This window comes from Ricinus communis, chromosome 2 (assembly GCF_019578655.1).
Source record: "Ricinus communis isolate WT05 ecotype wild-type chromosome 2, ASM1957865v1, whole genome shotgun sequence".
Lineage (NCBI taxonomy): Eukaryota > Viridiplantae > Streptophyta > Magnoliopsida > Malpighiales > Euphorbiaceae > Ricinus > Ricinus communis.
Window position 1 is genome coordinate 1,544,604 of NC_063257.1, and position 27,921 is coordinate 1,572,524.

At 36.1% G+C, this 27,921-nt stretch overlaps 4 protein-coding genes and 3 non-coding genes across 13 annotated transcripts; 4 read left to right on the forward strand and 3 right to left on the reverse strand.

Annotated features, from left to right (window-relative positions):
* The first annotated feature begins 18 nt into the window (after nt 1–18).
* Nucleotides 19–2,714, forward strand: LOC8275832 (probable polyamine transporter At1g31830). Its single transcript, XM_002510449.4, has 2 exons — nt 19–196; nt 1,063–2,714. Exon 2 carries the CDS (start codon nt 1,095–1,097, stop codon nt 2,460–2,462), a length of 1,368 nt encoding a protein of 455 aa, XP_002510495.2. The 5' UTR covers nt 19–196; nt 1,063–1,094; the 3' UTR covers nt 2,463–2,714.
* Nucleotides 2,715–14,071: 11,357 nt separating this feature from the next.
* Nucleotides 14,072–18,225, reverse strand: LOC8275830 (bZIP transcription factor 29). Of its 2 annotated transcripts, none has more exons than XM_002510447.4 (4): nt 16,505–18,197; nt 16,284–16,416; nt 16,100–16,184; nt 14,072–14,678 (listed from the first exon to the last, which is right to left on the reverse strand). In XM_002510447.4, the coding sequence occupies exons 1-4, from the start codon at nt 17,554–17,556 to the stop codon at nt 14,503–14,505; spliced, it is 1,446 nt and encodes a 481-aa protein (XP_002510493.2). In that variant the 5' UTR covers nt 17,557–18,197; the 3' UTR covers nt 14,072–14,502. The 2 variants fall into 2 exon arrangements, 1 of the variants encoding a protein (XP_002510493.2); XR_007214601.1 differs by having other exon boundaries at nt 14,541–14,678; nt 16,100–16,206; nt 16,505–18,225.
* A 437-nt stretch (nt 18,226–18,662) lies between these two features.
* Nucleotides 18,663–18,744, forward strand: LOC112535380. Its single transcript, XR_003079536.1, has one exon. It is a non-coding gene; the product is annotated as a small nucleolar RNA snoR64a (small nucleolar RNA).
* Nucleotides 18,745–18,826: 82 nt separating this feature from the next.
* On the forward strand, nt 18,827–18,900 carry LOC112535381. The gene has a single exon (XR_003079538.1). It is a non-coding gene; the product is annotated as a small nucleolar RNA snoR20a (small nucleolar RNA).
* Nucleotides 18,901–18,993: 93 nt separating this feature from the next.
* On the forward strand, nt 18,994–19,079 carry LOC112535397. Its single transcript, XR_003079552.1, has one exon. It is a non-coding gene; the product is annotated as a small nucleolar RNA R38 (small nucleolar RNA).
* Nucleotides 19,080–19,537: 458 nt separating this feature from the next.
* LOC8275829 (protein BASIC PENTACYSTEINE6) lies at nt 19,538–23,206 on the reverse strand. 4 transcript variants are annotated; one of them, XM_025157044.2, is made up of 6 exons: nt 23,056–23,206; nt 22,269–22,432; nt 21,383–21,428; nt 21,251–21,297; nt 20,980–21,146; nt 19,538–20,821 (listed from the first exon to the last, which is right to left on the reverse strand). In XM_025157044.2, exons 5-6 carry the CDS (start codon nt 21,046–21,048, stop codon nt 19,871–19,873), a joined length of 1,020 nt encoding a protein of 339 aa, XP_025012812.2. In that variant the 5' UTR covers nt 21,049–21,146; nt 21,251–21,297; nt 21,383–21,428; nt 22,269–22,432; nt 23,056–23,206; the 3' UTR covers nt 19,538–19,870. The 4 variants fall into 4 exon arrangements, with proteins under 4 accessions (XP_025012812.2, XP_048226467.1, XP_048226466.1 ...); XM_048370510.1 differs by lacking the exon at nt 21,383–21,428 and adding an exon at nt 22,099–22,200; XM_048370509.1 differs by lacking the exon at nt 21,383–21,428.
* A 1,312-nt stretch (nt 23,207–24,518) lies between these two features.
* On the reverse strand, nt 24,519–26,938 carry LOC8275828. 3 transcript variants are annotated; one of them, XM_002510445.3, is made up of 4 exons: nt 26,760–26,938; nt 26,421–26,591; nt 25,932–26,029; nt 24,519–24,756 (listed from the first exon to the last, which is right to left on the reverse strand). In XM_002510445.3, the coding sequence occupies exons 1-3, from the start codon at nt 26,856–26,858 to the stop codon at nt 25,946–25,948; spliced, it is 354 nt and encodes a 117-aa protein (XP_002510491.1). In that variant the 5' UTR covers nt 26,859–26,938; the 3' UTR covers nt 24,519–24,756; nt 25,932–25,945. The 3 variants fall into 3 exon arrangements, with proteins under 3 accessions (XP_002510491.1, XP_025013087.1, XP_048226469.1); XM_025157319.2 differs by lacking the exon at nt 24,519–24,756 and adding an exon at nt 24,793–24,926; XM_048370512.1 differs by lacking the exon at nt 24,519–24,756 and adding an exon at nt 24,956–25,421.
* Nucleotides 26,939–27,921: the final 983 nt, after the last annotated feature.

Sequence of the window (27,921 nt, forward strand, 5' to 3'; positions counted from 1 at the left end):
AGCATTTTCAGAAAAGGACGCGTGTATTTCTAATGCCATGTAGTGTCAATGTTGCAGATAACAATTTTCAGATTTTTGTTTATTCTTTCGATGCACATTCTGCGATGGGTTGCCATTTTTGCTGCTCTTTTAACGCTTCTTTTAATGAGTGAGATAACACAACACAGCATAAAGGACCCTTGATTATCGATAAAAGGTGGGTTTATTCTCAAATCATAGTAAAAGAAAGCCTCCACTATCATCATCATCATTACTCTTCATGTTTTTATTAAGCTATTTTTTAGTGTTGGTGTAAGTGCTTGCTTATAGTATTCTTTGTTAATATTACTTTGTCTGTGTTGCTATGTTTTGCTATTTCTTTGTGCTTGCTTGTTCTTCAGCTATAGTTTTTATTATCTCTTATATTTTTTTTTTGTCGCATTTTCCTACTCTTACTTAATCATCAGTGCTTCTTTTTTTGCCCCAGATAGATTGGTAGCCCATTTCCATTTCATTTACATTTTTTGTTAATTGAACATTGGGTTTTATTAGAAAAAGGACATTGTGTTTAAACCTTAATTATATCGAGTAGTGCACACATACGGTCTAGAAATCTTTTAATTTACTTGTATTTAAAATCCTATGCTAATATTTTGCGCTTCAATTTCAAGTCTAGGGTGACTCAGACGTCCGTTAGTGCTTTTGGGAAATATGAGCATGGATTCTGATTTTGAAGTGGCATTATTTGTTTTTCTAGTTACAAACGAGGGAAACTCAAAATTGAGTTAAGATATCCACCTACTGCTGGCTATGCCTGCAAATGCTTTGTAGTGGCATTATTATTTAACATGTTAATAATACAATTCAGTTTTGAGGTTTGTTATTGGAGGAATGACTGCAGCCAAATTTGAGCTCAAGCTCTGTCATCTGTGATAGGTTATCTTGTCAAAAGTTTCATTTTCTGCATACGAGATAACGATTTTGAAGTAGCATCTGTCCTATGTTTTGCAATTTTCCTTTGCCTACATACCTATAATTGTCTGACTATTGTATTTACCTTTATATTATATTGCTTGCTTGCAGAAGCAGAGGAGTTCATTGACTAAGCCAGATTAATGGAGCCCAACAATGTTGAGTACGTAGTGCTAGGGGAAGCATCTCAACCCAAGACAGATAAGTTCCAGAAAGTTTCAATTATACCTCTTGTTTTCCTGATATTTTATGAAGTTTCTGGGGGGCCATTTGGTGTAGAAGACAGTGTCAAGGCAGCTGGACCATTTTTGGCTCTGCTTGGTTTTTCAATTTTTCCGTTTATATGGAGCATTCCAGAAGCCTTAATAACAGCTGAGATGGGTACCATGTTTCCAGAGAATGGTGGGTATGTAGTGTGGGTTTCATCAGCTTTGGGTCCTTACTGGGGCTTTCAAGAAGGTTGGATGAAATGGCTAAGTGGGGTTATTGATAATGCATTATACCCAGTTCTATTTCTAGATTATCTGAAATCTGCAATACCAGCATTGGAGAATGGTTTTCCTAGGATAGCAGCAATTTTGGCTTTGACTGCTGCTCTAACTTACATGAATTACAGGGGATTAACCATAGTAGGATGGCTTGCTATACTCTTAGGAGTGTTTTCCCTTCTTCCTTTTGTGGTTATGGGCATTGTGGCTATCCCCAAACTTGAGCCTTCAAGGTGGCTTGTGGTAGATTTAGGTAATGTGAATTGGGGTTTGTATCTAAACACTCTCTTTTGGAATCTTAACTATTGGGACTCAATTAGTACTCTTGCTGGAGAGGTGGAAAATCCTAGTAGAACTCTTCCAAAGGCTCTTTGTTATGCAGTTATCTTGGTTGTATTAGGGTACTTTTTTCCTCTTTTGGTCGGTACTGGAGCAGTTCCACTTGACCGTGAAAGGTGGTCTGATGGGTATTTCTCAGATATTGCTAAAGTTTTGGGAGGTGTATGGTTAAGATCTTGGATCCAGGGGGCTTCAGCTTTCTCAAACATGGGCATGTTTGTGGCTGAGATGAGCAGTGACTCCTTCCAACTTCTGGGGATGGCAGAGCATGGGATGCTTCCTGAATTGTTTGCCAAGAGATCTCGCTATGGAACCCCTCATGCAGGAATTTTATTCTCTGCATCTGGTGTGATCTTGCTCTCATGGTTGAGCTTTCAAGAGATTGTAGCTGCAGAGAACTTCTTATATTGTTTTGGCATGATTATGGAATTTATAGCATTTGTGAAATTAAGGTTGCATAACCCTGAAGCACCTAGGCCTTATAAAATACCTGTTGGGACAGCTGGAGCAATTTTGATGTGCATTCCTCCAACTTTATTAATTTTGGTGGTTTTAGCACTTGCTTCTCTCAAAGTCATGGCTATTAGCATCACCATTGTACTTCTAGGGCTTGTCATGCAACCTTGTCTTACTTATGCTGAGAAGAAGAGGTGGCTCAGGTTCTCTAGTAATGTTGACCTTTGAGACGTCCATTCCACTTACCATGGGTGCGATGCACCGCAAATGATAGCCCAAGTTTTCTTCTGAAGAGCCAAATGCAATGATAATCTTTTCAACTGCTTCATTTTATGTGTACTTGATAATTTTCATACGTGAATTGGATTGCAAATGCTTATGCGAGGCCAACAACTAATTAGGACATGAGTTTCATGCATACATGCAGCTGTTCCAAAATCTTCTTTCTAATTGAGGTTTTTGAATCTTGTTTTCAGATGAGATGCATGTTTGTCAAACTTGGAACTTGAAACTTAGCTTGTCTGTACACCAACTTCTCTTTGTGTTTTTTATTGAGTACAAAATCATAGAAAACTTTGTATGGGAGGATTTATCTTTCCTTTTAAAAGCTACAGACAATTATGTTTAAGTTGAATCATGCAAAAACATAATGAAGTGAGCAATACAGAGTAGGTGCTGAGTCATTATTGTATGATCCTAAGGCTTCGTAATGGTTTGTATAGCTTTTTGTGTTGCTCGGTAAGAAATGCCATTTGATTTTGGCATAGTTATACCCATGCTGAGAAAAGGTCAATCTATGGGTTAGAATTACATTGATTTTTCCTGACCTATATTCTCTTGGAGTAAAATATTTAAATTTTCGATGGAAATTACTGAGTACTAGACAGTAAGACGCTGGTTCATCCAGTGTAATATTTACTTTATTATTAAGACATGCAATTAAAAAGATAAAAATATAATGCAGAAAGAATATGAAAATACCTTATATATCCATTGAATATATTGTATAAAGACAAGTTTGCACTCAACATTTCATCTATCGCATGTTATATGGTAAAAGCAATAAAACAGGGAAATCCCATAAAACTTTATGTAGTAATATATTATATAAAAATAATTTATACATAGTAATAAAAATTTATAGTTTTAAATAGAAATTAAACTCTCTATTGTAAAAAATTATAATTTATTTAAGTTCTGTCTTAAGAAAATATTTTTTATATAGTAATATTTTTAAAGATAAGATTCTCACCTTATCTTTTTCTGTCGTTTTGTATTTACACTTCTCTATAAGAGGAGAAATCGAGATGTAATGAGACCAAGCAAGTTTTCTTTTCATCTATGAGCATAATATTCTCGCTTATGGCTTTCTAAATTTCTTCATTCTCTTCTTCTTGATCCATGATAATGAACTAATTGTCTACACGATCTGTTCTTCTATTATCCAAAAGGGCTAACTCGGATACCGAGATCCAAAAGAGCAGAAAGACCTCACATGGCGAGGTGCCTCTATACGGTCTTAGCTTGAGGATCTCTCCTGCCTTGAGTTTACAGCATGAGGATTATGGAATGAACAGCTCTCGACTCCATTTGTCCTCTATACGGTCTTAGCTTGAGGATCTCTCATGCCTTGAGTTTACAGCATGAGGATTATGGAATGAACAGCTTTCGGCTCCATTTGGTATCAGAGCCTTGGTGATTGAGAAGAGAAACCCAACTATCATGACTTCAGAAGTTACTACCCACACCTCTACCTTACAACTCTCTCCTTCTTGCAGAAAAACCATATCCAATAAGACTGATCATCTTGTAGAGATTTCTCATATTCCTGAGAATGTCCAAATTGAAAACACTCTTGTACCCATCATGAACCCATATAATATTTTCAAAAAACAGAATTTTGTCAGAAAAACCTTCAACCAAATCATCCATAAACAACCCTTATCCGTAAAAGAATATGTTCAATCTTCCTCTCTTTCTCAATGTTCTCTCTCTGCTACCACTCAGGAGCAGTATGTTACCCTTGAGATCCCAACTTCTTTCATAGAATAATGGAGGAAACAGGGATATACACATCTCCATCTCGGAGCTGTCAGGCTAGTCCTTTCTATCATGGCAGGATGGGTCTACCGGTTACGGCCCGTATGTCGCTACTGGACACTAGATATCTTAAGTACGAACATGCAGTAATTGGCACGATAGTCACAACACTTAACACTGGGAGTGTTGTTTTAACTTTTTTCCCCAATTTTAATCTCTCTCTCAATGATCCATATCTGTCAACTGCACTCAAGGTCCAAGTCCAGATAACGGGAGCAAATCAAGTGACTGATGCTCTCTTTGCGACCCTGCACCATCAGATAGTCTACAGATTACAAGATCATGCATTTAATCTCCAGATCCCAGGCTGTCAAGCTTCCTCTGATGCTTTATTCATTATGGCTGACTCTGGCTAGGTTCCTACAATAGTCCAAGCCCCAAGGCAGCTGGAAAAGGAAGATCTACAGAAGCTGATCCCAACTGAATGGGTGACTAACTATGAAAAGCTTCAGGCATCTCAGGCTAAGCCTGTTCAAGCCACCGACCCTCTTTTTGTTAACCAAAAAATGGTACTGTAAAGACGATCTTTACAAAGACAAGAGAATCTTCTTCGGCACCTTCTATCTTCCAAGCATCAATGATACAACCTGTATCTAGACCTAGGGAGAAGATCCCTATCCACTCATTCCAGTCCTCTGGACATCAGATCTATACTGCCAGAATAAAAGGTCACTTCATCTGGGATATTGACCCAGGAATGTGCCGACCAGGATGCACTTGTGAAGATGATCTTGATTTTGTTGAACCATGTTTTCAACATTCTAAGAAAGTTCCAAGAAATATGGCTCCAGAGACTCCATGTTCAGTCATGGAACCGAGGCCGGATGACCAGGATCCAGACGGTCCTCGGATTGGCATCTACAAGAGATAAAAAGAAAATCAAAGCAAAGCCCCTCTCCCGATGTTTGATGAAGCCTTAGACCTTCTTGCAAAAGAAGGAAAGACTGTCCTTGACATCACTTTTGATGAAATGAGGGCACTTTTAGCTCAACTGGGGGTCAAGTTTGAAAAAAGTTCTTCTGCAACTTGCAGAAAAGAGATTCAGTCTGATTTACCGGCAGTACAACCACCCCATACAATCCAAAGCTGTTTCATTCTCCAGCCAGAAGACTTCCCTCCTCTAGGGAAGACTGAGAATAAAAGATCGAAAATCTTTCCTTCAAGGATTACTCCTTCCGGATCCATAGAGCCTCTCACTCCTCCAGAAGAGGTTTTGAATTGGCAGACCTCAAATTCTATAGTCCAGAATTCCTATCTAAAGAAAATAGATGGAAAACTGGATCAGGCTCTACATTTGGCTCATAAGCTAGACCATAAGTTGGATACGTTCTTTCAGGAAGTGCTCCAACTCTATTCATCTCTCACCGCCAAATACCAAGCTCTGGATAAAGAGCTTCGAGTTCCTCAGCCTATCACTCCAGCCTTCATTCAGAAGGAAAAGGAGATTACAAGGCTAAAAAAGTAAATTGATCAGATTGAACATGATCTTAAAAGAGATCAGCCTCCTACAATTCCGTCCTTCACATCAGCAGCCTTTACATCCTCTGTTATTGCCCCCTCATATTACTCTTCATTTCCTTTCCTCCCACAGCCAGAACACCAAGAAACTCTCTACCAACCTTTTGGCACTTTCTTTCATCTTTACCCAAAAGATTCTGCAACCCATCAAAAGAAAATCTCTCCCCCTCCAGCTTCTAAAGAAAAATTACCAGACCAATCACTCATCAGTCCTTATGATTTTGACTCCTCTTCAAACACTTCAGAGATGACCGATATTACAGAAATTCTGATGAATACCTCTACCACTGAACCCAGCCCAGAAGTAGTAGAACCTGAGGAGGAAGATGCACAGTCATTTTTTGCTCCTACTGGAGCTCCATACCCAAGGTCAAAACCAACAACTGGCACGAGACCTTGGTTCTCCTTTGATGATCTGCCTCTATCAAAATGGAAAGACAAGCTTTCTGAATATTGGCGTGGATTGATCTCCAAATGACCTTTGATGGAGCCACACTGAAAAAGGTTCTTGCTGAGTTTGTCACAAGGTTCACAGGCAGCTTACGAGATTGGTTTCAGTCACAACCTGAGTATACCAGGCTTCAATTTGTGACACTACCAACTCCATCAGCGGCGGTCACAGTCCTTCATAATCAGTTCCTTGGAAGTTATGATCTTGTTATACGACAACAAAAATAAGAATACTTTGATCGAAAATGTTGTTCGTTGAAAATAAAAGACCTGGAAAGACATTATTCTGCTATGTCTAAGCTTTATTATGTCATTGGAGGACATGATGGTGATGATACGTTGAAGTATACTTTTATCACCTCACTACCAGATGAGATACAACCAGAGGTCAACAACATGATTGCTGCAACAAAGAAACCGGTCACCTCCATCACCCTTGGAGAAATTTGGCAATTCACTCTCTCTTCCATCAAGAGACTCTGTGACCAGCAAGAATTGTTCAGAAGGTTATCTCAGCGAGATTTGATAGTACAAAAGGCCTGTAACAAAAATCATCTCAAGATTAAATGCAAGGCCTCAAACTGCGTCTGCTCCAATCATAAAAAGAAGATCGGGCATCATTTTCAAAAATACCCGCGCAGAAACAAAGAATTCAGAGAAAGAAAGACGCGCTCAAAAGGGTTCAGATATTTTCGGAAGAAGAGGAATTAAGGTCACAAATCTGACAGATATTATATCTGCAGGAAAAAGGGACATTATGCTAAGAATTATCCCCAGAATCCGGGAAAATCAGTAAGGATGATACAACAAGTCAGCATGTCTATGTCTCTTCCAGACTCATTTGAAGAAGATATAGAGTCGCTTCTATCAGAACAGGATAATCTTACTCCAGAGAGTCTTTTTGGGATCGAGGCAGAATATTCATACTACACTGAATCCTCAAAAGAGTCCTCTTCAGACTCGGATGACAGCGAGATCCCAATCCTAATGATCAGTCTCTCTTTGAGAGAAGAAAATGAAAAGGATATCTTGAGAGATGTAATGCAGTATCCCTTCTCTCTAGATCCATTTCCTGAGTTATCTCAACTTTCTACCAAAATTCCTCCAGTCCTCTATGTTCCTATACAAGTTCTGCCTTCAAAATATGCAAAACTTGTTTCAGTCATAGCTTTCTTTGACACTGGAGCTCAAAGAGGCATGATGAATCCCAGAGTCCTTCCATCTGAATACTGGAAGCCTCATGATCAGTTTTTTAGGGCAGCAAATGGTCAAACCTTCAAGACTACTCTGATTACAAAGCAGAAAATCGGGATACAGTTTTTTCCTGATTGCATGGTATGGACGCATATCATCGGTTCAGATCTTCCAGGCAAAGACCTCCTGATAGGGTTTGATGTTTATCATCAGGCTCAGAAGCTCCAAATTCTTCCCAATGGTATAAAATTCAAGAGGCAATTTCGTCCATATACAGAGACCTCTAATCTGTTCACTATAGCAGATACAGGTCCACCATTTTTACCATACACAGAGAAATTCCTTTTTTTTGTCCAGAATCCCATTCACAGTTCCAACATCCTCTTCCCCTGTGGAAAAATCTCCAGTTCTATATCAGCCTCCCTTTCAAGCTCAATGAAGATATCAACCCAACAAAGGTCACACACCTAGGAATGTCCCCTACTGATCTAGCCCTTGCCAGATCAGAATGCTTAACCCTATTACAATAAGGCCTCATTGAGCCCACAACCTCACAATAGGCCTGTCAAGCCTTCTATGTGGAGAAAAGATCTGAAAAAATCCGAGGAAAAAAGAGACTTGTTATAGACTACAAACTTTTAAACCATTTCTTGCAAGATAACAAGTTTCCTCTCCCTCGAATCTCGAACCTTAAAGTCCATATCCAAAAGGCCCAGTTCTATTCCAAATTTGACCTCAAAACGGGTTTTTGGCAATTGGGTATCCATCCCTCAGAAAGGTATAAAATAGCCTTTTGTATCCCAAATTCCCAGTACCAATGGACAGTCATGCCTTTTGGGCTCAAAACGGCTCCTTCACAATTTCAAAAGACCATGATAGAAATCTTTGGGCCTATCCTTTACTCCTCTTTGATCTACATTGATGATATTCTCTTATTCTCAGAAACAGCTGAGGAACATCATCAACTCTTGAAACAGTTCCTCGCTATTATTCAAAAATATGGCATTATGCTGTCAGAGAAAAAGAGTCTTATTGGCCGGCAAGAGATAGAGTTTCTTGGCATGCATTTCAAAAATGGCCAATACACGTATAGTCCGCATCTGACAAAGGAGCTTGAGAACTTCCCAGAAGAGAATCTCTCAGTAAAGCAAATTCAACAGTTCCTTGGGATTCTCAATTATATCAGAGAAGCCATACCACACCTGTCCAACTACACATGTCATCTTTCTAAGATGCTCAAAAAGGACCCTCCTCCTTGGGGAACAGAGCAGACTACAGCTGTTCAAAAACTAAAAGAGTTGGCCCACAATCCTCCACCTCTCACTATCCCATCTACAGGAGATCTTATCCTTCAGACGGATGCGTCTGATTATGCGTGGGGGGCCATCCTCCTTGAAAATCTCAATGGCAGAGAACAACTGTGTGGTTATACGTCAGGACAGTTTTCTTCTTCAGAAAAATATTACCACACAACCTACAAGGAGATCTTGGCGGTCAAATATGGGATAAAGAAGTTCGAGTTTTTCTTGATTGGACAACACTTCCTGGTTCGGATGGATAATTCTTCTTTCCCAAAAATCCTTGAATCCAACCAAAAGACCTTACCAGAACCTCAATTATTGAGGTTAAATCATGGTTCAACAGGTATGATTTTGAAGTCCAGCATATAAAAGGGACGAGAAATCTCATTCCAGATTTCTTATCTAGACTCTCAAAGCCACAAAATCAGCTTATAGTCCTCCTCAGCTCAACAGTCAATCTTCCTATAATCTTCATGGCCTCTTCGTCCTCAAAACCCACTATGCAACCTCCCTCTCCACCAGATCTTCCCGCCAACCTCACAACCAGACAAGTCACTGATTTTGCCAAAAATATGATGTTCCATTATTTGGCAACTTTCCAACAAACTTTCTCACTGCCCATTCAACCTAACTTCTTTTACCCAGATTACCCTTGGTGTTTGATTTATCACCTTTCTCCTACCCATCCTCAGATCGAAAGTGAATTATGGTTCTTATGGTGCCTTTCTACAGTTTTTCATCATGCTATTGAAATACCCGTTATGGATCTTTTACACTTCTTCAATAATGAGACAAATTCTGGAACATATCCATGGAGATACCTTACTTGGTTCAAAATCCCGTACCAATGGACAAGGGAACTTCTCAAGGTTATTCATGAGAATAAATTATTTACAGACAATAATCCCAAAGCTTCAGGGTATCATGTCATTTTCATCCTTCACAGGCCTTACCTTCAGTTCTCATAAGACACTTATGCAACTCAAAATATCTGTCATTATTGGAGGACGATTGAAGTACCTTTGCATCTTGCTCCTCCAACAATTACAAGAGATCTAAAGCAGGCTCTACAACTAAGAAATGAGTTAGGGACGAACGATGTCTCTACACCATTAGTCTGCACTTACAATGGACATCTATGGACTGAGACTGAACATCCCATTATTGAGCATTCCATTTTTCCCATACTTCCAACTCCACTAGATGATCCGGATCTGACCAATGAACAGAAGAATGCCATCATGCAAGATTCTCAACCTATGGATGACGATGACTATGACAGTGTTTTCTAAATTAATGGTGTGTGCGCTGGACGTGAAGACAAGCATTCTCCTCAATAATAATATGTAATAAAAGATGAAATGTCAAATTCATCTTTCGGTACATTATTTTCTGTCTTTCACATGTGTAAAATAAGTGCATTATTAAGACTTGTCGTCTTAATATGCATGTGAGCTGTCGGTGAGCTGTCAGTATATTATTAGACTTATCTTTTATAAGTGGAAAATCTCAACTCTTCCTCTAAGGAAGACATGTGTCAAAGATAAGATTCCCACCTTATCTTTTTCTGTCGTTTTGTATTTACACTCCTCTATAAGAGGAGAAATCGAGATGTAATGAGACCAAGCAAGTTTTCTTTTTATCTATGAGCATAATATTCTCACTTATGGCTTTCTAAATTTCTTCCTTCTCTTCTTCTTGATCCATGGTAATGAACTAATTGTCTGCACGATCTGTTCTTCTATGATTCAAAAGGGCTAACTCGGCTACCGAGATCCAAAAGAGCAGAAAGACCTCACATGGCGAGGTGCCTCTATACGGTCTTAGCTTGAGGATCTCTCCTGCCTTGAGTTTATAGCATGAGAATTATGGAATGAACAGCTCTCGACTCCATTTGCAAAATCAAGATCATCTTCACAAGTGCATCCTGGTCGGCACATTCCTGGGTCAACATCCCAGATGAAGTAACCTTTTATTCTGGCAGCATAGATCTGATGTCCAGAGGACTGGAATGAGTGGATAGGGATCTTCTCCCTAGGTCTAGATATAGGCTGTATCATTGATGCTTGGAAGATAGAAGGTGCTGAAGAAGATTCTCCTGTCTTTGTAAAGATCGTCTTTACAGTACCATCTTTTTGGTTAACAAAAAGAGGGTCGGCTTGAACGAGCTTAGCACCGAGATGCCCAAGCTTTTCATAGTTAGTCACCCATTCGGTTGGGATCGACCGTAGATCTTCCTTTCCACCGCCTTGGGCTTGGACTATTGTAGGAACCTGGCCAGAGTCAGCCATAATGAATAAAGCATCAGAGGAAGCTTGAAAGCCTGGGATCTGGAGATTAAAGGCATGATCTTGTAATCTGTAGACTATCTGATGGTGCAGGGTCGCAGAGAGAGCATCAGTCACTTGATTTGCTCCCGTTATCTGGACTTGGACCTTGAGTGCAGTTGACAGATATGGATCATTGAGAGAGAGATTAAAATTGGGGAAGAAAGTTAAAACAACACTCCCAGTGTTAAGTGTTATGACTATCGTGCCAATTACTACATGTTCGTACTTAAGATATCCGGTGTCCAGTAGCGACATACGGGCCGTAACCGGTAGACCCATCCTGCCATGATAGGAAAGGACTAGCCTGACAGCTCCGAGATGGAGATGTGTATATCCCTGTTTCCTCCATTGTTCTATGAAAGAAGTTGGGATCTCAAGGGTAACATACTGCTCCTGAGTGGTAGCAGAGAGAGAACATTGAGAAAGAGAGGAAGATTGAACATATTCTTTTACGGATAAGGGTTGTTTATGGATGATTTGGTTGAAGGTTTTTCTGACAAAATTTTATTTTTTGAAAATATTATATGGGTTCATGATGGGTACAAGAGTGTTTTCAATTTGGACATTCTCAGGAATATGAGAAATCTCTACAAGATGATCAGTCTTATTGGATATGGTTTTTCTGCAAGAAGGAGAGAGTTGTAAGGTAGAGGTGTGGGTAGTAACTTCTGAAGTCATGATAGTTGGGTTTCTCTTCTCAATCACCAAGGCTCTGATACCAAATGGAGCCGAGAGCTATTCATTCCATAATCCTCATGCTGTAAACTCAAGGCAGGAGAGATCCTCAAGCTAAGACCGTATAGAGGCTGGGTAAAATGTTATCTTTTCTTATTAATCTTATTTGTAATGTATTTTATCGATGGTTTATATCGTTTTATTTATAAAATTAAATATTAAGTATAAAAAAATTAATATTAAAATCTTAATTAAATTACAATTTCTTTATAGTTATAAATTTTATTTGATTCTAAATATGTGGCTGTAGAAAGATTTTAATGTATGTTGAAGATGTCATGATAAAAAATATTTGCATAAAAAAATTTAATTAACTTTTATTATGGGTTAATTAACAATTACCCAGTATAATAAACTGAAATAGAAAAAAAAAATTAGAGATAATATTCTTAAAAAATTAAAAAGTAGATAGAGGAATCTAAGGCGTTGTGATTTTAATTCAAAATTACAGAACTGACCAAGTGGGGGCGAGGTGCTGAAAGAGAAAGAAAAAACAGAGATATAAGAAGACCGAATTATCCTTCGCTTTTATTATATAACAATAGATAGATATATAATAATGTAATGAGATCTATTAAGCCTAACCAACAATATAATAGTTTAAAGACTTTCCAAAAGATTAGTGGTGACTTGTGACTGACAGTTTTTTTTTCAATAAAGAAAATATAGAAAAACGAATTTCATTATCTCAACTTTCTTTTACATCTATTCCTGTACTGTCTTTCAATTTTAAATTTAATTTCATAAAAAAATTTAGATTTTAATTGAAATATAATCTTCAGCCATTAAGTTCTATTTAATTAATAAATGAAAAAGTGACGTATAATTTTAGGAAAAAAAGAGAATTCCAGCTCAGATTAATAGTTACACCTCAGCTCCTTCTAAAGTCCAAGCCACTACCAGGACCAACAGCACAACAAAAACGACGGCACCACCCAACTATCCCCTTTCAAAACGATGACCACCCATAGTAACGCGTCATCATCATCTTCATCCATGCCTTGTTTCTGTAAAATCATAGCTTCAATTGCTCCATCTTTAACGGAAACTCAACATCATCCATAACTTTACAATTTTATATTTAATCTTGTAGGCTTCTTCTTCATATTTATACAGAAAAAACAACCCACTGAATTTGAAAGAAAGTTACAAGAAATTATTATATTAAGAAAAAGAAAGGGTTGCCTTGTGACTCAGAGCACAGTATTCGTTGTTCATTGCTCCTGGACTCGACCATTTTGCTTCAATTTCTTCAGCGACTCCCATTTCCTCACTTCGAACCCACGAGAAGCAGTCTGAATATGTCAAGTTGCTTCAACACGTGATAGAATCTTGGGCAACGAATCAACTCTCAAACAAACAGAAGGATAAGGGTTCCTCCTTGTCTCATTATCTTCTGCACTTTTCAAAGAGGCGACTTCTTCTCTCTTCAGCAATTCTTGGTCTTTAAGGAGAAGTCGATGATATTTGACTTAATTCACAACAGTTACTTCTCTTTTAGCAATTTCTCCAAATTTAGTAGCTGTTGGAGCCACCAATTTTTCTAGGATGCAAATTCTTGATCTTGAAAAGGGTGTTGTTAGAGAGACTTTGTGTTGGGAAAACATGACTCGGTCTAGCTCAACGATTCAAGCAATCGGGTTGTTTTCGGAGTACTTGTTTACAAGTTCTGAATCTGGTAGAAGGAGAGGTATTCTAAACTGATTTGAGGAAGTTAGGTGATGGGGAGAGTAGTAATCCTTGGGCTTACAAGATCGAGTCTCATGGAAATCAAGTGTTATGTATGTAGTACATATGGAGATCGAGTCTAACGTCAGTTTTCCATCCGTTAATTAAATACAGATTAACTAGTGATAATTTTAATTAAAATTTAAAAAGTTTACTGTTATAAATTAAATTTAAAAACTTGTGTGACAGCAGACTCAAAGTTGAGAGACCTTCTGTACAATTTGCCCCACAAGAGTCCAAAATAGGTTGAAAGACCTTTTTGAGATTGTAGTCTGAAATTCTTTTTAATTTTTATTTGTATAACTGTTGTTGTCAATATATCTTTATAGAACAAGTACCAACTTAAATGCTACTCTTTTTTTCAAAAGCAGTTTCAAAACTCTAAAAAAAGTAAAACGTAATTAAAATGTAAATTAAATATATTTTACTTGAAAGTTAGGATTTCATACTTTAGGTCTGTCTAATTTATGATACTACTATGGAAGAGGCCATCCACTTGAATAATTTTATTCATAATACAACTATGGAATATATCAAATGGAATCACTGTCAGAAATGTTATTTGATTATCCAAAAAATGCAGTTACACAATCTCTCTCCATTGGAACCTTTCGCATAAACTCATAACTGCTGTCTGAAAACACAAGGACAGAGAGAGAGACTTGCAAAAGCACAAGAAGCCCTATATAAACAAATAAAAGCTTTACTAATATCCACACAAAAAAAAAAAAAAAATGAATATAGGAACTTTCTATAGGACTTTGTACTATTGTTATCTCAAATAAGAAGTTCAAACACTGTGCAATTTGGATTGAACAAAAGAACCCCAACCCCCGGATTTATCATTTCAACTTAGTAGCAGCCTCCAGATTCTGCTGTTGGGACTCCAGTTGGTTATGCTGATGTTAGTTGTTACAATTGTTTTTGTTCCTCTTGCGCAATCTGATGGGTGTTGAGATGGGTACGTTGCTGAAGCTGCAATTTCAACATCTGCTGATTAATAGGAAGCTGTTGATGGATGTCCCCCCTCAGCTCTGCAGCAGCAAGCCTTAGGCGCTGAACTTCTGCTACTAATGCTTCGTTTAAAGCTGCCATATATATCAGATAGTGGAAACAGAGTAAATCTAGTAGTTCCATGCAGCATATTATAACCACATCATGTCAATTAATAATCGGATATAAACAAAACAAAAGAGAGAAGGAATCATGCACAACTACATTGAGATGAAAATATAAAATTATTATTGCCAAAGGAGACAAATAACTGAAACAACACAGAGCTATATATTAGCTCGGAAATTGACGGCAGCTTCTCATCCTTTCAAAACTTTTTTTCCCCACATATCTCTATAAACATTCAGCATTCCTTACCCCAACAAATAAGAGTCCGTTTGGGATTGTGTTTGACACTGGAAATTTTCTGACAATCTTGCTCTGACATATGGACAAGTAAAAGATGCAACACTATCAATTGAATTCACACATAACCATCTAATTGGAATGAATATCCTGATTTAAGAGCTTCTTGTTCCTAGAGAAAAATACTCGGAAATTTATAAAGCCTAAGAATTTTAACTACATTAATGTACATTACAGATTTAGTGGACAATGAACAAAAATAGGACAATAAAAAGAATGTCTATGAATTAATAAGAACCTAAACACTTCAAGCACAAAAATCTTAGATCCGTGAGAATTTGAAAATTTAGGCGTAATAGGCTGCCATTATGAGGATGTTGCATTAATTGTTGGAATGAGAATGTTATCACACTTGAATAGAGGAAGTATATGAAGATAAAGAAGAAAAATTTGAAACAAGACCTATTTACATTAATTTTCAAATTAAACTGCACTACAGTTCAACAAAGATCCTTTTCTTACCAGATTCCAAATATTTAATGAATGAGGTGGCATAGATTGGTATCATTCTCAAAACAATAGAAATACAAACTGTAGCAAGACTATAATCTTCAATTACCATGGTTTCGCTAATATCCACTCATCAAAAGAAATAAAAAATAGAAATAAAAAGCCAAAGTTGTTCTCTAGGATTGCAATAATTCTAGAACAAATAAAAACCATGTGAATGATAAAGTACTTGTTTACAAAACTAATAATCACATCTTACCTCCGAGTATACAATATCAATGTGATAGAGAGAAACTTTCAAGGAAAATCATGCACAAGAAAACCATTCATGTCCAGCATCAGCAATTTTAAAAATTATATGCTATGACCATGTATGCTAAGAAAAATATTATTGAAGATCAGGCATATTCTAGCAATCCAGCAGGCCAACCAAAAGTATCATGAGGAACATAACAGGAGAAATGAATGAACTAATCATTTAGCACCCAAACATGTCATGCCTATCATGTTTATATGAAAACATCCTTCAAAAAGTTCCCACATGAAACACTTCCATAAATTACCAATTTTCTAGTCAATCAAAAACAAGGTTGATTACAGTTGAGTGCATAAGAAGCAGGCAGTGCAAAAGAAAACGTACCATCTTTCAGTTTGGCCTGCTGTTCCATTGCCTGAAGACAGAATTTCAATTCATTGTTCTGGCTTGTAAGAGCAGTAGAATCGCGCTGGACAGAAACAAACAAAGGACTAAATATATGATGATAGATATAAAGAAGAGTAACTATAAATTTGGGGAAATAAACTTCAGTATACCAAATAACCACCTGTAATACTGTAACTTGAGTAGACAAGGTGGTTGCTTCTGTCTGCAAAGTTTGCACCTTTTGCTCTAACTCTAAAATGTATCGCGTTTTCCGCTCTTTGGAACGAGCAGCTGAAAGACGATTGGCTAATATCCTGCGATGAAATAATCACTTATGAGTAAATCTACTCAATAGCATATTAACTAGCTGTAACTAGACAACCAGAAGTAAAAGGCAAACACCTTTTGGCACGCTTGGGGTCAGCCATTGCAATCTCAGTAAGCTTCTCATTTGCCATAATTTTTTTAAGTTCTGCTTCAGTGAACTCAGAATTTCCAAATTCCAAATTGAAGTTAGCCAATTTCCCATCAATCGAATTTCTAGGTGACTGTTGGCCCCCCTGAAGTCCAAGGGCAGGAAACTTCAAAGACTCATCATCAAACTGCAAATTTCCTATATAACTATCCATTGACAGACTTCTAGAATGGCGAGGAGCCCGTGCAATATCTCCACCAGCACTTCTTTTAAGCCCATCTTTTACTCTACTTTCCACTTCATTATCACTACTTTCAGTGCCATTTGTCTTTGTACCACTGGCTCTACTATCCAAATCCTTATCCTCAGTCCCAGAAGAATTCAATGTATCAATACTATCTAAATTCATATAAGCACTGAACAAATCATCCACAACCTCACCTTGAGATTTCCCTTGTACATTGCCATCCCCATCCAATTCATGTTTCACCAACGCACTTTGCTTTTCAATCCCTGAATTTTTCCCAATTGGTATAAGTTGAGGAGACGCTTGAATCATTGCAGAAAATGCTAATGGAACACTATCACTCATTGATCGCCTATGTCCTCTACGAGGAGGCAGGCTATCATTATTCACCTTTAAACCACTAGTTGCTGTAACTGGAGAAGGAGCTGACAAACCCTTATCTTCAATTGAAATATCAGTCAAAACTGGATCAGATTGATTGGACCCAGAAGATAAACAGGGCAAAGGACTCAATGGAGGCAAGCAATCAAAAGAGAAAACAGCAGACTGAGACAAAGACCTTGAATGAGAAAACGCTCCTCGATTCAAATTATGCGAATTTGACCGGGAAGCCATAATCACTTGTAGATTATTGGGATGAGATGGAGGCACACCGATTCTCTTATTACTATTACTGTTATCAGGATTAAAACTTTGACGCATATTAGAACTACCCATTTGAGAAGAAGCACCAAAAGTACTAAATGTTCGAAGTATTTGCATACCTCCACTTTCACCATTACCATTCTCCATTCTTGAAAACCCTGATAAAACTAGAATGGGATCACAGATTAGTTTTGTATAAGAAGTAAGAAACAAGGTTTGTTGGATAAATAAAAAAATTGGTATGTGGCGGTAATTACACAGACGATAACAAAGTTCTTGTCCAAAAACTAAAACTGGTAGACAACACTGGACACAACCCCTAAAATGTTTAGTCTACTGTCTCAGGGCAAGACGTATGTACCCACGTGCTGACGCGCTTTGTCAATTTTTTCTCCCTGTCACCGCCATTTATCTAGATTCTACGACGGACAGACCTATATTTTTTAGTTATGTTGTTTATTTTTTTTGTTTTTATCTTGATTCTGTTGTTCAGGGCATGTTTGGTTGGAAAGATTGGAATCAGGGAGGATAGAGAGGATGAAACACAAGTTACTATTTACTTTTGGTTAAAAAGGAAAGGAAACAAATAGTCTACTTTTCTTTCGGAGAGAAAAAAAAAAAAGAAAAAAAAAGGAAAGTAATAATAAAATCACATTGTTATGAAAAAATTAAAGAGCATCTTTCATTTTAACAGGCACAAACTTGAGGGGAAGTCCATTGTTATGATAGGGAAGGAAGGATTTCTCTTCCATTTTCCCTCAAAACATACACACCGTTAATTAAATATAATTTTTTATTTATTGCCATAAATGTTGTTCGGCTTTCCGCGTATAAGATTTCACCCACTTTTGCTTACAAGACGGTCAACTGTAGGTGCATGTACCTGTCAAGTTGGGCTTCGTAATGACGGTGATAAGCCCACTGACATATGAATGGGCCTGTTACTGGGCCAATTAGAGCAATTGACGGACACATGACGGCTACAAACACATCGTCATTGTCAAATCTCATCCGTCAGATTAAAATCCTATAAAACCAATGGATCCTTTCTTCCCTGTAAACCCTTGTCCAACGCTCTTATAAATTGAGACCTTGATAGCAATCCCAAAAGCCCTAACTCCATTTCAAAATCGCCGTCTCTTTCTTCTTCAGTAACACGCATTGTTTTTCTTCTCTTCTGTTTTTGAAAATCAAATCTTTATCTCTTGTTTCGTTGTTGGTTCGGTGTAGATTTTGCAAAGGGCAAATGATGAATTATTTGCCGAATCATTGAATGCTCAGTTTCTTTGTATTGAGTATTATGATTCTTTCTCTTTGTATAGGAAGATCTGATGCCTTTTCTACTGTTGCTTTTCTTTTCTTTTCTTTTGTTTCGTTCAATCGAGTTAAAATTTTAAATTTAGTATTGAAATTTAAAGCCATTGATGACTGTTTGTTTTTCAACTGAAACTAAATGTTGAAATTATTATACGAACTAGGACGGTCTGAGGCTTTTGATATTGTTTTTTTACTTAAATATTTTTATACTTAAAAATAAAGAACAAAATGTACATTAATTAGGGGTTTTGCAATAGTTCTCTACAGTGTTGTGGATGATGAGAATATAAATTATCACACAGTTATCCCTGTCTGATACATTCAGTGCTGATTATATGTGATCTGACACAAACACTGTTGGGTTTAACTCTGCCTCAAAAGAAGCAGCTTTTCCTATTTTTATTACATTCCATGTTTTTAATGTAGTTGATTCTAAATAATCAGTCGGATACATTCTATATTTTTACTATATTTCATTGTATATAAATTTTATGCTGCGAATGATTATGGATATGGAAACTTGTAGTATCAAGTTTTGAACTCGAGGACGAACCAACTTCTCTAATATATTTATAATCAATAATGGCACGGTTCTTTAGAAGACCAGAAAATACGATGAGCTGCATGCTATGCCTTTTGTTCTGTATATACAAACGTTGAGCGAGTAAACAAGCATCTGAGGAAGCAAGTATGATATGATGTTAATTCCACTGAACAGGAATAGTTACATTTTGGCGATTATATTTTACCTCTATCTTTTAGTATGGGATTATACAATCCGCAGTAATGTATAATTTAAAACATCGAAAGATGCCTGAATGATCTATACTATAAATTAACACTTAGTAACGTTACAACACCACCTCGAGAGAAAAACCTTTACAATTAACTAGAGTTACAAGGACAAACTACTCAAGTACACTTTACTATAAACCACAACAATTGGGCAATTTGCCGGATAGACAGGGCAGTCTGATTGGTCTCAGCTACCTAATAAACACAGCAGGGCAGGGCAGTGTGGTTCGTCTCAGCTACCTAATAACTTCTTAGCTTATGCGTGATGTTAAAATCATTATTTTCTCCCACAGCAAATACAGAAAAATGAGGATACATACAGCATATCTTAATACTACATGTTCTTTCTCTACTTGATTGTGATGTAGCGATTAGTCCCATGCTTGGCCCAGTGTTCCTTGAGATCAACTGGACTTGAAAGATCATATCCTTCAGCTGCTAGCCTGCTAAGCAGTTTGCTGAAAGCACTCCCGCTCATCTTTCTTCCACCCACACGGGCGTGCCGCTTGTTGGGCACTGCAGGTAACGGATGCATGGACAAGGTGGTTGTGCAACATGATGATTGCCATCCACCATTCCCCCACTTGTAGCACTGCCTGAACACTCCAGTGCAAGAGCATACAGGGGCTGGCATAGTTGACTCATCAAATGCAATCTGGTTCAACCCTAAATCATGACCTTTCCAATCAGACTTAGATGCCACCACCAGCTGTTTATTCAGATCATCAGCTCCACCAGCCATATCCTGCCCATTTTTCCATTCGTGTGATTTGCCAAACATGACCTTATTCAAGTCTTCACTCTCTCTCTTAATCTTCCTTGGAGATTTTGAAGTCTTCTTGTTAGAAGGCGCCATTTTGGCATCTTTTGACCGTTTAACCCGTCGTGGCTTTGCAGCCTCAGAACCAACAGGTGACATTGGGAGAGTGTCACTTGTCTGCATTTCCCTAGTACTATATGAAGCTTCACTTGAGTGGGGCATATGATGTGCATGCTGCTGCGGATGGTGCATGTGCTTCACCCCACGCGAGATTTGGCATCCTGGAGGGCAAGAGGACGGCATATTACCACTTGGTATGGAGTTCTCTCGATATTGAAGAGTTGCAATCGCATTATCTCTCTCCATTATTGCATTGTTTCGCTCAGCTATAGCTGAGTCACGCTGTAGGAATGCCATATCTCGCTCTGCAATAGCTGCCTTCTTCTCTGAAATAGCCATATTTCTCTCATGAATAGCAGCATCTCTTTCGGCCATGATGGCCATAATCTGTTTCATTGAAGGCTGAGCTTGCATCAACCACTGCAATAACAACAGAGAAATAACAACAATCAGAACCAGCAATTTACCAGGAAAAACAATACTACATATTCCAAAAACGTGGGGGAAGGGGCCAATGAGCACTGAAATATAGGTTAAAACAATCTTTTTTTGGCTCGCAGAGGTTCACTGTACGATACCTGACCCTGAGCAGTTTTATATTGATCAGCTTTGTGTCTTCCATTTTCACGATGCCCACCATCATCCATCGCAGCCAGAAGTGGCAGCAATTAGAGACGACAGTTTACAACCACTTGAGAAAGTGCAATACTTGGTCAAATGAAGTTGAACAGTTAGGCTGTATAACCTGTATCTCAAGGGAGGGAGACTTGCTTATTTATGTATCGCTTCTACAGTGTATTACAGGGAAATTGGAGCAAGACATTCCTGTATTTAAAAGGAGGACCTTACCATGGACAGTCAGAGTGAAGTAAGAACTCATTATCTTGTTAGCTTTCCTGTATAAGAAACAATTTATATATGCATCAAGAGAAGAGAAATAAGAAAATTTGAAGAATAAAAATTATATACAACTTTCATTACCAAGATGAACAGCATGTTTCAATGCTGTATCCAGAAGATAAAAAGCCTAGAGAAAAAAGAACGGTGAAAGATTTTAAAAAATGCATATGCACGTCTTCTCACAAGCATATGTGCAAAGAACTGAAAAGTCATATATGAGGGGAAGCAATGGGGGAAGAAAGGCATTATTAATGCAAAGAATCTAAGGCTTTAACACACTATTATCAGCATTGTTCTAAAATGCAGCTTAAAGAGTCCTTAGCAGTAAAGGGCTTTAGTCTCAAGAATTAAATTCAAAATGTGATATTTGAGAGTCTGAATGTTTTATATTCAGAATGCTAAAGTAACTCCCGTAACCAATAAGAAGCAACAACAAACAAGAAATACACTGATGGTCAGGAGCAGTTATTATGACATGAAATAGACATCTTGCATAATATCCTGAAAGATCTAACTACATTATCACATTTCCTTATAACAAAACCCGTTATCTAATAAAATATGCATTACTATAGAATGAGTACATCCTCCATATTATGCCAAGCATCAAATCCAAGGTTCCCTATGTCTCAAAAAGACAAATACAAAAGAAGATTATTCCAACAATAAGTGAAATGAAGAAAGAAAATCTCAGGTTGGAAAATTTTGCAACGTCTCCCATGCTCTCCAGTTCCAGACACACAGATCCAGGACCTATGAACTTTACATCCAAGCACAACTAAAATAGATGAACATACATCATTTTTGTTTATTTACGGGAGAAGCACTGCCACATACTGCTAAGGCTTCTAGCACTAGATACAACAAGGCTAACATTAGTTGCTCCAGCCTCAAGCCACCTGACGAGTCAGAGGTTAATACCATCTAAGACAATAGATTCCATTCCAAACAAAAGGAGAAGGCTTACAGTTAAATTTCTAGCCCCCGATCCTCAAGTCTTCTTAATTTTCTTTGCAGTGGAACTTGCAGCTGATACTGATAGCTTAAAGTCAACAAGGTCCTTGATTCAACTTTTCTTCTTTGTTATTATTTCCATCCTTTCAATTTCTTGGTTGGCGGCTTCTTGATTCCCTGTATTGAAAATGTAAACTATGACACCACAAGCATATCTCTAGCTATTACTTAAGTTAAAATCTATTAGCATTTTTTTTTTTTTCAAAAATGAAGCTCATTCATAAGCAAGCTCAATTTAATCTAGGAGCAGTGCAGAAACTGAACTAAAGACCAAGTTGCCAATCAAAAGTTAACAGTTTAAGCCTCCAATACCTCCAAAAATTACCTAAAAGATCCAATTTCCCTTATCAGTCAGGAAAATACAATAATAATAACAAAATTCTAAATCCTAAATGAAGTCAAAATCAAGCATTTAAAGCACATCTCTCAACAGCAAGAACACAACCCTCATAATCCAAAAACACCAAACCGTCAAGCAACTTTTCACTTACATACCTCTAAAAAATAAATAACGAAACAAAAATCAATACTAAAATTAAACATAGTGAAGAACAAAGCAAACTTCAATCGCTACAAAACGGAAAGAAAAAAGCAACAAGAATCAACTCAAAGTAAAAACAAACACTAATGTTACTCGCGATTAAGGTAGGTACAAAGAGAATAACAATCAGCAAAGATTATATAAACAAATGAAATAAATAAAAGAGCAAAGTTTACAAATGAGAGAAATTGAAGCGTACAGTAAGAAAGAGATACTAATGAAAAACCCTAATTTGCACAAGGAAGATGTTAAATCTGTGGAAATAAACAGTACAAGTAGAGAGGCAATGAATTTATTTTGTTTTTTGTTTTTTTGTTTTATTAAGTTTACTTTTATCAATGGGTGAGAAGAGAGGGTTTTACCTGACTGTCTTTGTCTTGAAATGTTTTAGTATATTTTTCTTTTTTTCTTTTCCAAAAAATTAAAAATAAGATTAAAATTAAAATTTACGCATAATAGTGATGCTGTTGCCTCCTTTTTATACTCTCGCCGTATTTTATGCTAACAAATAAATGCAAGTTACTGTGGCGGGATTACCAAAAGAGCAAAAACGTCACGTTCAATTAGGCCCATGGGCCCTAATTACCTAGAAATGTGTGTCCAGTGACCTATTCTGATTTGGAATTTTCCAAACTTCTGTGCACTTTTTCTTTTTCTTCTTCTTCCTTTTCTTTCTTTTTTTTCCTTTATTCCTTGTGAAAATCACTGTCCAAGTTCGAAATGACCATTAAATATAATTCTTAAAATGTAATAAACAATGATATATATATTGGGATTTATAAACTACTGATAAAAAGATTATTAGGTGTTTTTTTTGCATTATGTTCGCCATTTTCAATTCACATTTTTCCTTAGAAAAGAAATGATAAAACTTACTTTGCAGAAAAAGAATAAAAAATTGGAAAAATGTTATTTTCACGTGTCTTCAAGATTTTGACTGTTGATGATATAGACGTGAGCTGACAATAATAACGGAAAAATATATAAAATTCAATGCAATTTATAGTATGAGGTAAAAAGAAAAGAAAATATAATATCATAGATTGAAGTTTGAATATAAATAATTTATTTTAGCAACTCCAAGGAAAAATACACACATTGAAGTAGAAAATGAGAGTAATTTGTATGCTGAAGTTGAGAACATTGCAAGTAAATCTATTAGTGGATAGGCTCTATTAACTGTTTTTAGATAATCAGAAGTGAGCTGGTAAGAATTTCCAGGGGAATGAATATAATTATAGAGAGAATAATGTTATATATAGAAAGACAGAGAGAGTTTGCAGAAAATAAGGGGCTTTTGTGAGGTAAAATTTAAAGATGAACTGCTGCAGCATGTCATCAAATTTTGAAATGGGGATAAGGCTTTCATAAGCAAAACTATTAAATTATGCCTTCAGAAAAATTATACATAGTGTATTTTAGGATTATAATGTCTTCTTATTGTTTTTCACTAGTTTGAATATGGTCCTTCACAAAAATAAAAAAGAATTGTTATTGGTTAATTATTATGAAGTTCCAGAGTAAGGTTATAAATTATGATTTTCTTTTTTATAATTTGCTTCATCAAGCAATCGAATTACTATATATATATATATATCTTACCGTTAGTTTTCATCTAAAAAATAGTTAAAGATTCTTCTGGAAAAAAAAAAATTACTAACATTAAACAAACATATTTTTGACTCGAGATAAGATTAACATCAACCAAAACCACCATTAACACCAAAATCAAAATTTTAAAGAAATTCTCCATTCTAACCAACCGTTACAAACCTATCATATGGCATCAGTGGATGCAGAAACAATATGAGGGAAAATGCTGACTCTGTATACAAGTCTTGATGCAATTAGGCAAAAGATGGCATTACAGCTGACTGCTTGCTAACTTCATATTTGGATCCTGTAAAATCAATCAAATAATTTTAACACCCTATGCCCTCCTCCGTAATGATTCAAAATTTCAGTAAGGTAATAGCAGGTTTGGCTCAGGGCATATCAAGCAAAGATTGATAATTTTCTACTCAAAATAACGTATGACAGATGAAGTCATGCCCACATGTAAAATTTAACCTGCAGCCAGTCCACAAAGCAGAAAAATAAGAGTAAGAACCATCTTTGCATTTTAACCTCTTCTTATTTTACAGTTTCATTTCTACAAAATGATTTCAAAGGTTGTTATTGTTTCCTCCATATTCATCTTCTACAGTTGCAAAAGGCCTTCTGGCAGGGTTTTCACAAATGGAATTATGCCATTTTATCTACCAGCTAATGTTTTCCCATTATCATGGCCTTTACAATCCATTAAGACGGGCAATACTGCATTTAAGGATTTTCTTGTTTAAACTATAGTTCAATGGACCACAAAACACATACACGTAAGACCCACCATTCATTATTAGCGATGAGGCCCACCAGTATATGCCTTCTGGTCCATGAACTATAGTCTAGACATGAAATTTCCCAATAATGCACCACATTTTACATGATTGAAGATAAGTCCCTTCCTCCTTTTCAAAATCAATGGTCACCGGAAAAGTAGTTCAGAACATGCGATCTAAGCTCCTCCTGATCATAACTCCAATAAACATACTGGTCTTAGCCTTCTGCTTGGCATGTTATCAGAAATCTCAGTAATTCATCATCTAATAATATATGATATGAGTATAAGCTCGTGATATCTTGATGATTGGACTTAGAAGCAAGTAAAATTCACATGTAAGCAAGTAGTCAAGACTTTAAATTTCCATTGAATCCAAAGATTGAAAAAAGATATTCACAATACGATTCTTCATAGTCAGTAACCATCAAAACTTCATCAGCAAGAAAAATATCAATTTGTATGTTCATGTGCTAATAGATTCACCAAACTTTACTTCAGAACAGATATATATTTGCATATCAGCAAATCTTCAACCTCATCAAATTGAATTTGAAACTACATGGACAGCTACTCTGGAATATTGCCATATAGAAGCACACAAACTGAATAGCAACTTCAATGACTTCTCAAAATACCATTCTGAAGCTAAGTCCGATGAAATAAAAATCATATAAAATGTTTAAGAGCAAACCAACCTCCATCACAGTTTCTAATCCATGCTTGTCTTTTGTTCTATGCTCGACTTGCTAAGTATAACTACACCAACTACAATGAGCAAAGCACCTGCAAACCACTGCAAGACAAGTTGAATCATCAAAGGTACGTTACATATGTTATTATTAAAATTCAGAAACCAAAACCATTAGTTCTTTGCCTTTGAAACATCCAAAATCACAATCTTCTATCTTTAATAAAAAGTAATCGTGAAATTTAGATAATCATCAGAAGAAAAGGCAAAATATCAAGCAAACACTAGCACAAACCAGAGATCTTGCCAGTACTAAAGTGTCCAATTAATGCTCATAAACAAACAATGCCAGAGGAAAAATCACACCCATTAAAAGGAGTTTCCTTCTGTCATTCAATGAAAACTTAATGACATGCTAGACAAAGCCAAATCAATATTAGCACTTTCAGATACGAAAATTTCCAAATATTTCTACTGGTATTATTAACTAATTTACCTGAGCTGATAATGTTTCGTTGAACATAATATATCCAGCAAGACCAGAAGAGATGAAATTCGTGGCAAAGTTTGTTACTGTAGCTTGCAGAGATGAAAGAGCTCTAAGACTATTCACATAACATCCCCACATTGTCACGTTAAATAACACAACCACACTGTATCTAACCAACTGCCAAAACAAAATAGCAAGTAAATGAAATTTAAGAATGTCCATACTAGCAATTGTTAATTCCTGAAATATTTCTTAATGGTAATTTACAATCCGTTGGATCACAGGCATGGATCTTAGTTCAAACGTTCTTTTACTAAGAATTATAGATAGAGTTGAAGCTAGTACCTGATTTTGAATGAATTTCGCAGCAATAGCAGCGAGAGCAGCATTGAATCCAGCTGATACTGCCCATCCGTAGCCTTGTCTCTTCTTGATGCCCTCCATATCTACACAATATACAAACCACGCCTGGAAATACCATTTGTGGAGACGAACTCAGCGATGCTTCTTTAGAAACGACAGCGTTTTTTGTTTTGATGGATAAATAATCAAAATGTTCTTCTAAATTTTATATTATGCTTAATTGCTAAAAAATTCTAAATTTTATATTTATTATCAAATTTAGCACATAATTTTTAATTTTTAATTCTGATACTATAATTTAACATTAGTTTCAATTTTAGCATCTAATAAAATTATTTATCAAATTTTTTAGTTTGACGTGAATTTCGACAATAACAGAAGATAATCGAGTCAATTTTAGAATTATTGATTTGTTTTATCACTAGAATATTATCTTTAAATATATAAATTATTTTTTTAATCTTATATACTCAAATGATAATATTTTAATAATAAAAATGCTAATTAATTTTTTATTTTTATTTTATTACTAGAATTCACGTTAGTAAATTTTATTGATAATTTTACTATAGGTTAAAATCAAAATTAATATTAACATTTGATGTTAAAATTAAAAAATTAAATAATACATATGCTAAATTTGATAATAAGTTAAAAAATATATAATTTTTTTGATATTTAAACTTTTATATAATAGCATGTAATTTTTTTATGCTAAATGCATAAATAGATCCCTCAATTTGTTACATTTTATAATTGTCCTTAAACTTAAACTCTTCACCACCGATAGAAGTAATAAAATACTACTTAGCGACATATTGATCATAATAATAAGAAATCCAATGAAATAATTTAAAAGTATAGAAACAAAATAATTTTTATCTAAAAGAAATTAGAAAATAATCCTTCAATTGTCATCTTGTTATTTGGGGATTTTTATGTATCAATTATTTTCACTCTCTACAAATTTTATTATTTTTTTAATAATTGCCCTTGTTCTTTTTAATCTTTATCGCTTTTGTTTTAGGGATTAGTCATTAGTTTTAATTCACAATGATTCATCATAACACAATAACTACCATGATCACCGACTTTAAACTATTTATTTATGTCCATACTAAAATGAAGACATTTATGGATTACT